The following is a 15,603-nucleotide window of genomic DNA, read 5'->3' as shown; positions in this document are numbered from 1 at the left end:
TCTTTTTTTCTTTTAAACTACAGTTAGTTAAAAATGATATTCTAGAGTATCTTAATTCCTTTTAGTTCAGACACTGTGATGGTGGCAGAACTTTCTTTGCCTTCCTTGTGGCCATGTCTTTGATTTACTTTTACTGTTAAACAATCATTTAATTGAGTATAGAGTTTTGTGCTGGCAATTATTTTCTCCTAGCATTTTGTCTTAAAGGAGTAAGAAGAGATGAGAGGGTGCAAGTGACTCTGGTCTGAACAATTTGCCCATCAGAATACCTAAAAGAGAATTGAACCATGTTTGGTACTCAAGTGCAACGCCACTTTGAGGACCACAGAAAACCCAGAGACTCAGATGCTCATTTATATCATAGCATCGGTCCTCTAGCCGTGTAGTTGTAGATGTCTGTGTTGCTGGCCTCACTGGATTGTGAACCTCTGACAAGCTATATCTCTTCTCTCTTTGCCATCTCAGTTGCCCTGTTCTAGCTTTTGGTTCCCAAATGCAAGATGTGAACTGAACCCTCTTCGTAGGAAGCCAATGTGAAACCATTCTCTCTCTCATCCTCTTATATGTATAATTGTGTGTGTGTGTCTGTGTTAGTTATCCCACTCTATCCAAATGATCCATCTTTTACTCTCTGCTTGTCTACTGGGTCATTCCCATTATCATACAACCATGTATTCTCTCTTCATAGGAAAACCTCTCCTCATCCCACAGTCCTCCACCTACCATCCCATTTCTCTTCTTTCTATATTCTTTTATATTCACCTTCACTCAGATGCAAAAATAATTTGAGAAAGATTACACACACACACACACACACATCCCTTTAATTTAAAAAGAGTGTGATAAAATAATCAGAAACTGAATAGAGATAGGGAACATAACTATTTCAAAACTAGAGATGAGACAGTCACTTAAGCCCTAAATATCACTAAACTCTGAATTTCCTATTAGCAAGAACAAGAAAGAAATCAAGGTCTTGAGAATTCCTCATATCTGACCAAAAAATGCAAACAGTTTTTCAATGAAAATAACTTTTGCACCTCAAGGCCCCTCAGAAGTGGCTTGTCTGGATGTGGTCATCACGGGGTCAGACATTAGATCCTGGTTCATTTTTTTGTCCAGGGTAGCAGAACTGACCTCACTCCAAGCATTATAGCCCAAGGCTAAGCAACTTGGTGCAGAAGAACCACTTGGAGCATCAATTCCAGAAGGAGCTGTGGGTGTGAATTATTTTCCAGGAAAACTTTGTAGAATGTACACAGTTATTGTGTTGTCTGCATTCTCTGTACACACTTTTTAAAAACCTTTTATTCACTCTTCAACCCACTTCAGTCTGCTTCTAACTACTCATGTGAAAAGCACCAATGATACCCATTTTTCCCAAACATAAAGTCATCCCATGAACATATCACATTAAATTTATTTTTAAAAAAGTTTCAATGATAATGAACATTTTTATACAACTGACTATTTTGTTAGAATAAATTCCTAATAATAGAATTACAGAATTGAAAAACTCAAACACTTGATATATGCCACCAGATAATTTTACAGAAGGAGAGAGAGAAAGAGAAGGGGAGAAAGAGAAAGTTCACTTTTAAAGTCATATCCTCCTGACACTATGGGCAAGAGTTTTCTGTCATTAGTAGTTGACAATGGCTACCAAACTTCCAGTGAAAATGACTGACTAGATACTTAGAGCATCTGCCAGATTGAAACTGAAGTCTTTCAACAAACATTTATTTTGCATTTACCTTTGTTGAGTACCCTGCAAGAAGATTGGGCTTTTATAGAAAGCATTCACTCTCTCACTTATCTAACGAACACATATTGAGTGCCTGCTGTACATACAACACTGAATTCCTAATGTCAGCCACCATTTCAGCTGTTTTGGAATTTTTAGATTACTGCCTAAATTTTATGCTGCCCACCCCAACTCCAACCCTGATATACTGCCACAGAAGGTTGTCAGTAAATTATTATTCATTATTCTCTAAAGTCACAAAGACTCTGAGCCTGAAATTTCCAGCACGCCATGATGAAAGCGTGGCCTTAGGTTTCCCCGCTGTGTTCACAGCCAACTCTCCCATTATGCTCTGCCTGTATGTCTCCTCCATCCGCAGGTGGCCGAGAAGCAGGTGCATAAGACCTTGATTTCTGGCCATCTGCTTAAACTTTCCATGGCCCCAGTATTTTCAGAGAGGGAGACTCCAAGGGAGAAAGACACAGTGGCTTGTGTTTGGTTGACTGGTTTGTGTCCTTCAAAAGGCAACACCCCACAGGAATACGCCCTGTGTGTATATGCATAAAGATAAAGGAGTCAGGGAAGCTTTGAGGTGAGGGCTCTGGCGCTCACATGATGCCTGGGGTGCCATTTGTGGGCTGTGGTCAAATAAGAGTTTCATGAGGCGTGGTGAGCAGGAAAGAATAAACATATTACCTATGGCCAGTACTTAGAGCTGTTCTCATCCCACCCTTGCCACCATAGAGACATGCCCCTAGATTCATTGAATTCATTCAGATAGGAAGGAGTTGATTCAGGCAAATAATTTGGAGGAAAAGAAGGAGCAAGGGAAGCCATGCAGCATCACTGCAGACCCTCTGAGTCCCTGTGCGGCTGAGGCCAATGTCGAGCAGGCCTTCTTCGTGCGGCACTGGAAACTTCACCCAGTGGTCTTCAGGGAACAGCTGCTTTCTCTTCTGACTTACTCACTTGGCGTGCATCCAGTTGTGGTATCTTCCAAGAGAGGTTCTAATGGATTTTTCTGATCACCATCTGTTTCAATTAGGAACCCATTAGCTGCTGCATCTCCAGCCATCACAGCCATCTTCACTGCCCAAGAAAACAGAGAAGTCCCAAGAGACCTCCAGTGTCTTAATGATCCTAACTGTCATATGATGCCCCTAGATACAAAGGAAGCTCAGAAATCCAGTATTTAGTTTCTGTAGTATCAACAACAGAAGCAAGTGAGAGAGGAGGGAACTGGGGTTGGACTCTCTGCCTTGCCTTCCAATATGAAGCATAGATTTTTTACTTCAAGGCCCCTCAGAAGTGGCTTGTCTGGATGTGGTCATCACGGGGTCAGACATTAGATCCTGGTTCATTTTTTTAGTCCAGGGTAGCAGAACTGACCTCACTCCAAGCATTATAGCCCAAGGCTAAGCAACTTGGTGCAGAAGAACCACTTGGAACATCAACTCCAGAAGGAGCTGTGGGTGTGAATTATTTTCCAGGAAAACTCTGTAGAATGATTTCCATAAGAGATTAGAAAGGATTATTAATAGCTTTCAAACTCCTTGCATGGTTTCTCTTGTGCCTGAACTTTTGCTGTTGAAAATCCAGGTGAATGCTGCTGTCATATATCTTTATTATGCCCAAACTATTCCAAAAGTTCACTCTTTCTATTTCCCATACATTTTGTAAGTTCCTACAATGTGCCAGGAGTAAGCAAGGCTTTGGAGATACAATGGAAACAAAAACTGATGGTGCTGTTTTCCTCAAGGAATTTACAATCTGGTGGGAGAGTCACATTTACAAAATCATCACACAAATAAATGTGTAAATACAAACTCATAATGCTGTTAGAGAGAAGAGAGCTATGAGAACACATAAGAAGGGAATTGGACCTTATCTGGGGCATAGGGAAAGCATCCCTAAGAGAAAAGGATTTTGAGCAGAAATATAAAAGATTTTAAGAGGCAAAAGGATGGGCAGTGCGGGATAAGATTTCCAAGCATAGGGAATAGCATGTGCTAACACCCAAGTCAGAAGAAATCATGGTGTATCCAAAAAATCGAAAGAAGAATCATTACAGCTGAAGCAGAGGGAGAATGAATAAATTGGCCAGAGATGAAGCTCAAGCTGGTGAGACCAACTCACACGGGGCCTTGGGGAGACTTTGAAGAGACTCAGGTCATAGGTCTTACCTATCATTATTTCATGTAACCAACTAATTTTTGAACATTTGCACTGAAGGAGATGACCCAGTTTCTGTCTATGACTTATTGGACATGGGAGAATCCTTTCTCTCCAACCATTATGATTCTGGTGGGTGTTAGGATTTTGAGGAGACTCAGTTAACAGCACTTTTTCTCTTTGTCTACTTTTAAAACCAATTGAGAAATAAGAAGATAGAGTCAGCAGATAAAGATGAAGATGAAGCAGAATGAGATGCCATCCTTTTATCTATAAAGGCTAGGTCAGAAGTCATAGCTCCTTCTAAGTGCCAAAATGGACTTGCAGATTCTCTCTTTCCAGTCCAGGCTATGGGGCAGCCCACTTGAGGGAAAGTTTGGGTTTGCACAGGAGTCACACCTACCCAGATTACTGCTTTCCACTCGTCCGGATGGAGAGGGAGGGTAGGAGGGATCAGATTGGTCCCAAATTCCTTCTCCCTCTCCCAGGTTCTTTGATAGTTTAGCTTCTCTCAGTTCAGAAATGTGGACCTGATGCTTCCACCCAGCAGCTAAATCACTGACTCCGCCTCTGCAGGGAAGGAAAGGGGTTGGACAAGAATCGAACAGTACTTAGAAAACTCTAGTCCCATGATTGGAACTTCAGGAGTGGAGAATAAGCGTTCCTAAGAGCTATTAAGAGACAGGGCTCAAAATACAGCCTGGTCATTTTGAATGAAGATGGTTTCTGATGAATGATCATAGATCACATCTTCTAGGAGGCTCATGATACAGAACAAAAATCTACAATCCCAAAAGCATATGACATTTATGCTGAACTAATTCCTTTTTTTTTTTTATCCACATAATTAAATTCTTCAGCTCTTTTGTTTTCAAACCTTTCTGGAAGTGACAGAAACCTGCAATATGTCTAAATCAAAAGTGTGACTTTTAGGGGTCACAGAATGTTCGTGATGGAAAGGACCCCACGGGTCATCAAATAGAATCTTACTTTTTATTGTACTGGAAAATTAGAGACACAGAGAGATAAGTGACTTGCTCAAGGTCATATAAGCCATTTGTGTCCCTCTCCCAACTATTTGGACACCAAGACTATAGATATTTCTAACTACATTGTGTTGATATATCTGAGAAACTCACTATTTATAGAAAACCTGTGATGCCTTTATAAAAATGAAGTACAGGTTTTTATAAAATGAAAGTCACCCTTTTATCTATTAAAAATTGTATTTTGTTTATTAGCTTTTCTTATAATGGAATAACCCCTGAATCAGTGACTTGATTATTTTGGTTCTAATAAATGTCTCCTTTTTAATGTTCTCTTTTCCTAATTAACAAAGTGCCAAGTAGAAAGAGATAAGTTATGCACTTTAATTACAGTAACCCCAGGCTACTGGGAGAATTCTTATCACTGACTTGGACTGCACAGTCTGTGCTCACTTAGAAATCGTGGTGGTAAAAGTTTATGTAAGCCATGGATTTGAGGTCTGAGGTGGTAAGGTGGTCAGGAAACAAGAGCAGTGACCTTTAATTCCAGGTTTCTCCAAGTCATGCTGTGCTTGTTTCTCTTTGTGCTTATTCCCTTCCTATTGAAACAGAGAAATGACTATTAGTCCAGATTATTATGAGAGATGGGAAGTACGGGAGGCTGAAGAGGGTACTGGGGTGCAGTATTAGGAGTCCAGAATTCTAGATCAGCTCTGTCATGAATGAGCTGCCTCTCTGCACGAGTCACATGGACTCTCTGAGCCTCCGTTTACTCCTCTGTTAAATGGGCTGGTTGTGCTGGCTGATCTCTAGGGTCTTTTTGCAAACGTTAACGTTCTGTTGACTCTAAGTCCTTGTAATTCCATATTCCTTTTCCCACTCTTATTTCATATCCTTTATCTCCTCCAAAGTGAGTGACCTGGGGTTTCAAAAAATATGTTATATAAAGTGTCAAAACAGAAGCAAAATTTTTACAAAGATCAAAGAACTTAATCCATTGCATGATATATGCCCTATGTTAATTGTTGAAACTGACAGAGAATTTGGAAGTGTTTCCCTTCTCATCGTGGTATCATATCATAGCTGCGGCAATTCACTTGTGATTCTTCTCTCCTAGGAGCCTCTTCAAGATAGATAACTTCGAAGGGCAAGTGAAGAGATCTCAGCTACCTGAACTCTAACACTTGGCTTCTCTCTTCCAGGTTCTTCTGATGGAAGTGTCTTAGATACTTGATGCAAACAAATCTGTATGATAGAATATTGTGGGTATTGAAATAGGAGGGGTCATGTGATCTGGTTCTAAAGTTGAGTCTTCCTCTAATGAGATGCATAACCTTGCTTTTAAGTCACTTCTGTGGCCTCAGTTTCCACATTTGTGAAATGAGAAGGTTGGACTTGGTGGTGTCTAAGGTTTGTTTAAACACGCTTCTAGCTCTGAGTTGGGGAAGGGAACAGGATTGGTGGCAGTTTCAGAGGAATATCTGTGGATTGGAAGACAGAGTCTCATCATGTAAGGATTTGTCTCTAGATATTCCCCTACATAAGAAAAGATGGCCAGTTGGGCCAAGACAGGACATAGTACAGCATTGTAGGAATGTCTCCTCTGCCTGGTAGGGGTCTTGACCTTTGTTGAGTATGTGAAGTGTTAGCTAAATGGAGGGAGGGAAAAGATAACAAGATATCTAATATATGGTTTCTGCTCTCAAGGGGTCCACGATTGAATTGGTGAATACAAGGGCAGGATTTCAAGGCCAAGAGTCCAGAACATGTTCATATCCTCCTAAATATCCACTGATTTTTGTCTAGCTATGGAAGATTATTCTGAGCTCACAATTAAGAGCATATATCCACAGGAGGGTATCCCCATCCAGAGGAAGAATTAAGGAATATACTACAGGCCTTGGTGGCTTCTTAATTTGTGGAATCATTTTTTTCCCTAGAAAATTCTGATGTTCTCTTTTCAAAATATCACTTGATCTTGATTTTTTGATGGTACACATTCAGTTGTGTGTCCACAGAAGGCATGTCAACATGGAAGAATAGGCAGCCTGTGTGTAAGGAGATAGGAGCCAGGAAAAGGTGGCAGTATGGAGAAGGGTATTAACCGAGGTTTTGGTGTAAGAAAACACAAGATGTATTCAGGAGACAACTGGTAGACCAGTTTGGCTATTGTGTAGCTGTTAAAGAGGAAATTTAAAAAAAAACAAAAAAAAACTTCTGAAGATACACTTTGGATTCAGATGAAGTGGCATGATGTAGTCAAAAGAAAGACCAAGGACAAATTCTGGCTTTGCCATTTACTATCTGCCTGCCTTTGAGCAAGCTATTTGATCTCTCTGTGTTTATATCCCCACCTCGGCAAAATGGAATTTATAACACCAGCTTCATAGTATTTTGTGAGGATTAATAGAAACAAAATATGAAAACCTCCTGGCACACTAAAGATGATCAATATGTTAATTTTCCCAAATCCTAGTATCTTTCTGCCTCCACAGTGACTTCTTTTCCACCAGGTGACTGGGAAAGCAGCCACCAGGCAGACCTTGAATCTGAGTTAGGCTGGGCCAGTTGCAAAGTTTTTGATTTTAGGCAAATCACTTAACCATCCTTAGCTTCAGTTTACTTATCTACAAAATGGGATTAATCATACTTACCTTGTAAGATTATTGTAAAGTTTAGGAATAGATTATGTGAAGCACCCAAGAGTACCTGGTAAGAAGGAGAAAGGCAGTAGATTTCAATAAACAATGGTGATGGCGGAAAAAGAGGAGCTGTTTTAATTGAGATCCTTAAATTCTTGACCAGGGAGCCTAGAGTTTATGTTGAAAGCAGTGGGGAGACACTGAAGGTGCTTATTCAGATAAGGAGCCATAAGATGAAGATGAGGAGAACCTTAGCATTGATGATATTATGTATACGAATGTCAAGAAGGGGCACAGGGTGAGGGAGAACACTTTGGAGGTAGAGAGACCAACCTGCTGAAGGTAAAAACCAGCTTTCTTCATGTGTGTGTTTTAAAATTCTTATACTACCAGATGGACTCCTTCTTCTGAAATCCAACAATTCTGAATATATGAGAGAAACAGAGATAGAAATGGAGAGTAGGGAGGTAACAGGGAGGAGAAAGAGATGCAGAGAGAGAGAGGTGGGGAAAGAGACAGGAAGATATAATCATCTTCCTTGTCCATGGGGCTACATTCCAAGATCCACCAGTGGATGCCTGAAACCACATATCGTGCTGAACCCTATATATGCAGCAAAACTAGCACACATTTCTTTTTTCCTCCTTCACAATTTCACGGAGAGAAGATTTGTTCTTACCACAGATCTTAGTAATCTCTGCATATGATTTGTGCTCTTTCCTTATTAAGTTAAGAACTTTCATCATTTCACTTAAGGGAAGCACTTTGGGCTTCTCTTTGGCATATCAGAATTGCCAGCATCACCACTCTTGCACTTCAGGGCCATTATGAAGTCAAAAAAGGTGACTTGCACACAAGCACTGTGATACCACAACAGTCGATCTGATAAGTGAGATGGCTACTGACTAACGGGCAAGGAACATGTACAGTGTGAATACTCTGGACAAAGAGGTGATTCTTATTCTGGATAGGATGGAGCAGGGCAGTGTGAGATTTTATCACACTACTCAGAACTTATGAATTGTTTATTTCTGGAATTTTACATTTTGTATTTTTGGACTGCAGTTGATCCAAGGTAACTGAAACTAGAAAAGTGAAATTTTGGATAAAGACTATCATACAGAGACAAAGAGAGACAAGAGGAGAGAGCTGACCTCAAGGGCTTTGTGGTTTGGATAAGGAGGACTATCATACAGAGATAAAGAGAGACAAGAGGACAGAGCTGTGCCTCATGCAGGTGGCTTGAGAGAACAGGTATAAATCTGGTACCAATAGGCTTAATTTTCAGTTGACAGATAGGCTATTTTAAATGAAACTCTGGGGAACTGGTATGGAAGGACTGAGAACACCACCTCCCCTGCGGTGTCCCATTTCCTCTGAGATGTGCCTGCACACCTAAGAACAGTGCGGTCTGGCCTGTCTCTGGGTCATCTGCTGACCATGTTTCTCTCTTCCTGGTCCGGGAGATTTCTGGGTAACACCATGTCCCCTGACAAAATGACTTTCTGTCATTTTCTTCAACTCCATTTTCAACCTGGAAATGCTCAGAGGCATGCTATGGTCTGAATGTTTTTGTCCCCTCAAAATTCACATGTTGAAATCCCAACCTCAAGGTGCAGCCTTTAAGAGATGATTAGACCATAAGGGTGTTGAGTCCTTGTGAATGGGATTTGTACTTTTATTAAAGCACTAATGGGGAACTTCCTGTGGTTTTGTGCGAAGCCATCTGACACAGAGCTGTGCCTTAGGCAGGTGACTTGAAGAACACACAACCAGGTATAAATCTGGCATTGACAGGCTTGAATTTTCAGTTGAAAATTACCCCATCTGACTATCCCCTTTCACCATGTGAAGATGCAGTGAGAGGGCATCATCTATGCCCTAAACAGATACTGCCTGCACTTTGGTTTTGAACTTCGCGGCCTTCAGAACTGTGAGAAATAAATGTTTGTTGTTTATAAACCATTAGTTTGTGGTCTTTTTTTATAGCAGCCCAGATAGACTAAGACAAGGAGGGTGAGTTTGTTTTGTGAAAAGGGTGTTTGGCTTAACTTATTCTGAAAGCAGAATGTCTTTAAATTCAGTTTGTTTGTTTTATTTGTTTTTAAGAGTTGGGGTCTCACTCTGTCCCCCAGGCTGGAGTGCAGTGGCACGATCATGGCTCACTGCAGCCTCAACTCCCTAGGCTCAGGCGATCTTTCCACCCCAGCCTCCCGAGTAGCTGGGACTACAGTCATGCCCCACCATGCCTGACTAATTGTGTGATTTTTTTTTTTTTGAGTTGGAGTCTCACTCTGTCACCCAGACTGGAGTACAGTGGCATGTTACCGGCCACCGCAGCCTTGACCTGCTGGGCTCCGGCAATCCTTCCGCCTCAGCCTTCCAAGAAGCTGGAACTATAGGCATGCACTACCATGCCCAGCTAGTTTTTGATTTATTGTAGAGACAAGGTCTCGCCAAGTTGCCCGGGTAGGTCTCGAATCCACGGACTCAGGCAATCCACTCGACTCGGCCTCCCAAAGTGCTGGGATTACAGGCTGAGCCACCGAGCCCAGCCTGATTTTTTTTTAAATAGAGACGAGGTCTTGCTATGTTGCCCAGTCTTTGAACTCCTGGCCTCAAGTGATCCTCCCACCTCAGCCTCCCAAAATGTTGGTATTACAGGCGTGAGCCACTGTGCCTGGCATTTTTTGTCATTTTTCTTTTTCATTAGTCAATCCAAACACTGGATATCTAATAACTAACAGGTATCAGCAGCCTACCAAAGTCAGTTTTTGTTACCAAAGTTGTTACTGTCCTAAAGACTGGTACCTAACCTGTCCAGTTTAGAGAAGGCAGCTAGTGAGTACCTGTGTTGGCCCAAACCCGCTGTCAAGAGATGAGGGCACTTTGTAGCAGCACTTTGAAAGGTTGTCACCTCCTGGTAGACTGCTTCCTGTGTGGAACCTTAATCTGAGAGTTGTGGTTCAGTGGATCTTGTGAATGACAACTGAATAAAAATACTTATCTGTCAACCCCTTCACGGACAATGACCGTATTCCCATTTAGAAATTTGAACTGCATAACGCGTGTTCTCATTCATAAGTGGGCCCTGGTCATTGATCACATGAGCACAAAGGTGGGAACAACAGACACGGGGCACTGGTAAAGAGGAAGGGAGGGAAGAGGGATAAGGGGCACACGGCAACACACTTGGTACCAAGTCCACTGTCAGGGGGAAAAAGGGTCCACTAGAAGTCCAAATCTCACCTGCATACAACTTACTTATGTAGTAAACCCTCACATGTACCCCCACAGCTCTAAAAGAAATATAATAAAATAAAGAATTGTTCTCAGCCTACCTTCCAGTTCTGAAAGATCCCATTGTCTTGCTAAGATGGATGGAAATGGGTGGACCCCAATATGACACAAAGTTCCTTTTTTGGGGGAGTGGGAGTGTTTATTTACTATCTCCCTTTCTTGTATTAAAAAACTTCTAATGAACTACTTCACACATTAAAAAAAGATGTATAATGTATGGAAAATAATATGAACACTCACATGTACCTAGCACCCATCTTAAGAAATAGAATTGCTGAGTACTCTCAAAGGCTCCTTTGAATCATACCTTATTCATCTCCCTTTTCCATCCTCCCTTGGGTATTATGTGATTGTGATGCTCTCACCCAAGATTTTCTTTTATTTTACTTTATTATTTTATTTTACTTATTTTTGAGTTGGAGTCTCACTCTGTTGCCCAGGCTAGAGTGCAGTGGCACGCTCACGGCCACCCCAGCGTAACCTGCTGGGCTCTGGCGATCCTTCTACCTCAACCTTCCAAGTAGCCGGAACGACAGGCGCATGCTATCACATCCAGCTAATTTTTTATTTATTGTAGAGATGAGGTCTCATCAAGTAGTCCGGGCTGGTCTTGAACCTGCGGGCTCAGGCAGTCCACTTGCCTTGGCCTCCCAAAGTGCTGGGATTACAGGCTGAGCCACCAAGCCCAGCCACCCAAGATTTGAAATTACATCTATTTGTGTTTCTAAATAATATACTAAGTTTTGCTTGCAGCTGACCTTGATATGAATGGCATCAAACTAGATGTGTTCTTTTGCAACTTGCATTTTTTTGCATGAGATCATGTGAAATTAAGCCACATTGATGCATTAAATATCCATATATTCATTTCTCCTGCTATTTAACCCTCCATTCCATAGATATATATGACAATTCATTTATCCATTTTCTGTTGATGAACATTTGGGATGTTGTTTGTTGTTATAAATAATAAGTTTGGGATATTTCTCACTATTAAAAATTCTGATGCTATGAGCCTCTTGGTACAAATGTACAAGAGTTTCTCTAGGCTTGGTAAGTTAGAATGGGATTGCTGGGCATGAATATTTTCTACTTCATCAAATATTTCCAAGTGTTTTTGCAAAGTAGTTGTACTAGTTTACACATTTAACATGAATATGCAAGAGTCTTCATCGATCTTTTCCTATTTATTTTTGTTGCTCGACTCACCTTTTTGCCAGTCTTATCAATATAAAATGGTAACTCTTTCTGGTTTAAGTGGGCATTTCTTTTACTACTTATGAGAGGAAACCTTTTATATTTTTTGGTCATTGATGCTTCCTTTTCTGTGTTGAGTTCCTCATATGTGTTGATCCATTTAGCACAGCATCATGTGTGACCAAGTAAGGACAGATAAAGGAGCAAGGGTGAATGTTGACAGAAGGTATGTTGCTTTTCTTTGCAAAGGCCCTGAGGAAGCAGGAAGTGGCCACTTCGGACCCCGTTATCACACCAACATGGGAGCCAGTGAGGATGATGATGGATATGAAGATGACTTCGATTTGGATATTTCTTTTGAAGAGGTAACAGTAATTTCTGCTCTTAAAACCCAAAGTGGCTCTTAAAACCCAGAGTGGGCTGGGCGTGGTGGCTCAAGCCTGTAATCCCAGCATTTTGGGAGGTCAAAGTGAGAGGATTGCCTGAGACCATGGGTTTAAGACCAGCCTGGGCAACTTGATGAGACCTCATCTCTACAATAAAAATCAAACCAAATTACCCAGGTGTAGTAGCTCGCACCTGTAGTTCCAGCTACTAGAAAAGCTGAAGGATCACCTGAGCCCAGCAGGTCGACACTGGGGTGGCCATGAGAGTGCCACTGCACTCCAGCCTGGGTGATGGACTGAGACTCCAACTCGAAAAAAGAAAAAAAAAACCCAGAGTGTTTTTGTTTTCTTGCCAAATGGGAATTTAGCCAATGAACCCTGACCATTTTACTTAAAACTTAAATTAGTCCATTTTCTTTTAACATTTATTTGTTTCCTCTGACTGACTCCAGGTGATTTTAAATGAGTAGTAGCGAAGTACCAACCATGCTGATGTCTATAGTCAGCCCCTGCCTGCTGATTCACAATCTGGCAAAAACATACTTAGGTTTCCTACCAAATGAAATTTTATACAATCAACTGTTATAAGGAAATGAATAGTTCCTTGACAAAGTAATGCTTTTTTATAATATTGTAATAAGACTAAATCATGTAATATCAGGTTGACCATCAGTTTTCTGAATAATACATAACAAGGTACTTAAAATCCCTGAGCCTCAAATCTTTTATTCACAAATTGAGATCAGTACTGTCTTCCCCATCTCCATTCTAGGGTTCTTGGAAGTAACAACAGTAACCATATTTTAAAATATAAGGCATGCCAGGCATGATGGCTCATTCCTATAATCCCAGAACTTTGGGAAGCGGAGGTGAGAGGATTGCTTGAGCCCAGGGGTTCCAGACTAGCCTAAACAACTTGGCAAGCTTTCATCTCTACAATAAATAAAAAATTAGCCAGATGTGGTGGCACACACCTGTGGTTCTAGCTACTTGGAAGGCTGAGGCAGTAGGATCGCCTGAGCCCAGAAAGTTGAGGCTGTGGTAGCCATGAATGTGCCACAGCACTCTAGTACTCCAGCCTGGGTGACAAGACTCTGACTCAAAAAAAAAAATTTATATATATATGGCAATGACTGCAAGTAAAGCAGTTTAATTACCATTCCCTGTTCATCCTAAACCCTTTCCCTTCTCTGACTTTAGGTTAAACCACTTCCTGCTGCCAAAGGAGGAAATAAGAAATTTGTGGCAGAAACCAAGAGGACATCTATATCTAACCCAAAGACCATTTCCAGGCTGGTCCCCCCGACCTCAGCATCTCTCCCGACAACCACCGTGGCACCCCATCCCACTCACATGGAGCGGAAGGGGCAGAATTCTGTGGCCATACTGTCAAGGCTCTTTGATATGTCTTGTGATGAAACCCTCTGCTCTGCGGACAGCTTCTGTGCCAATGACTACACCTGGGGGGGCTCCCGATGCCATTGCAACTTGGGCAAAGGTGGTGAGAGCTGCTTAGAAGGTAGGCCTTCGGGGGAGGGGAAGAACATAGTGGCGGGTGGGCACCCCTGGGAGACAGAGGGCAGTTTGTGGTCCAAGCGTGGTTCCCTCTAGTGCCTTTTCTGAGATAGGTCCCTTCTTCCATGTATCGGTCACTAAGGTAGTTATACAAGGCAAATTGTGAGGCAACTTCCATTGTTTCTAAGTAGAAGGCAGCCCTATTTTTTTGTGTTAAACGTGTAGTCCCTTTGGAGCAATCAGTAAATCATCCCATCAGCATCTTGGAGAGGTGGGCTTTAGTATTATAACGTCTCTGCTGAAACATGCAGCCAGTACATGTGTATTAGGGTTAGGGAGAATAATACTTGGGCCAACTTACATTATGCAAATATATAGCTGAGCACAGGTGACAGAGATCTTAAAGCCACTGATTTCTTTTTAGGAAAGCAAGTGCCAATCTCCAAAAAAAAAATGCAGTTTCTTCCTAAGAATTTCAGAAGCTCAAAGTCTTGTAGAATAAGAATAGTAGGTGTAAAAAGTAGAGAAAAGATGATAGTAAGCTAAATTGAACATATTAGTGGGGGATTTTATTTAATAATACCCAGGTAACCGAGCATATTGATTTTTACTTTTGAAGAACTGAAGTAGCATTCTTTTGTGTTGTCTTTTTTCTTTTCAGATATTGTTATACAGTATCCTCAGTTCTTTGGCCACTCCTATGTAACCTTTGAACCTCTGAAGAATTCCTATCAGGCATTCCAAATTACTCTTGAATTTAGGGTAAGGGGGATTTGTTGTTTGATAAGTGCTTGTTGGACACCTTAACACAGCAATGTACTACATTCAAAGGCAGGGGAGAGGAAGAGGGGAAGCAGGGAGAATGATCAAAGGTTAATATGACACAGAGCTTGTCTTTAAACCAGCTTACAGAACAGCAGGAAGGATGGGCACATTCGCAACATTCAAGTGTACCAGTGGGGAAAGGGTGGATTTTGTGTGTCACTGGACTATGGAAGTGACTGGCCTGAGGCTCCCAGTGAGAATGCTGGGGTCTCAGCCATGCTGTTCATGACAGTGATTCCTCTCGGACCAGGATTTCAGAAAAAATAATGCATTCTCCATTCCGAAAGATTTTAAAAAGAGAGCCCAGTCATCTGCCTTCATTGTGACACCTGTATTGTGACAAATTAAAAACCCTGAAACTCTATGCAGCCCTGAATTATTGTGAGGGCCCAATGGAAGATCTCTGCAGATGCAAATTCAATCAGTGACCTCAGCCTTTTTAAAGTGATATTTTGGGGGGTTATCGCCAAAGACACAAAAATATTTGGAGGTCTGGAAACAAGTTACTCTTGAAGTCAAGGCCACAGTGTAAAGTGTCCAAGAGATGGCCTGTCTTAGTCTAAGACAGCCAGCACGGCTATCACCTGGGCTGTTTTTACTGTCCTGTTCTCCTGATAGAAGGAAAGAGGCAAAATTGCATGCCTACCCAGAAAGAGGGAAGTAGAAAGAAGAAAAGAAGAGAGGAAAACAATGGAATGCTCTTTGGTGAGAATAGAATTTGGTGGGCATGAGCAACATCCTCTCTACGACCATGGTCTTTGCACATTTGGTTTTCCCAAGGCTCTTTAAGTGAAACCACAAAGCCAAAGAGCAGGCCAGAGATGTGGTCACCTTCC

The 15,603-nt window shown here is 41.5% G+C and overlaps 1 protein-coding gene across 3 annotated transcripts in view; it reads left to right on the top strand.

The window, feature by feature from the left end:
* EGFLAM (EGF like, fibronectin type III and laminin G domains) overlaps window positions 1–15,603 on the top strand; it is a 195,458-nt gene that overhangs the window by 128,500 nt on the left and 51,355 nt on the right. For all 3 annotated transcript variants that reach the window (XM_008070142.2, XM_008070141.2, XM_021718615.1), the window contains 3 exons: window positions 12,291–12,406; window positions 13,628–13,946; window positions 14,604–14,704. In XM_008070142.2, the coding sequence (XP_008068333.1) occupies window positions 12,291–12,406; window positions 13,628–13,946; window positions 14,604–14,704 (536 nt within the window). The remainder of the gene's footprint in view (window positions 1–12,290; window positions 12,407–13,627; window positions 13,947–14,603; window positions 14,705–15,603) is intronic.

Source organism: Carlito syrichta, unplaced genomic scaffold (genome assembly GCF_000164805.1).
Source record: "Carlito syrichta isolate Samal-C Ts95f unplaced genomic scaffold, Tarsius_syrichta-2.0.1 Scaffold313120, whole genome shotgun sequence".
NCBI lineage: Eukaryota > Metazoa > Chordata > Mammalia > Primates > Tarsiidae > Carlito > Carlito syrichta.
This window is presented reverse-complemented; position numbering and strand designations above follow the sequence as displayed.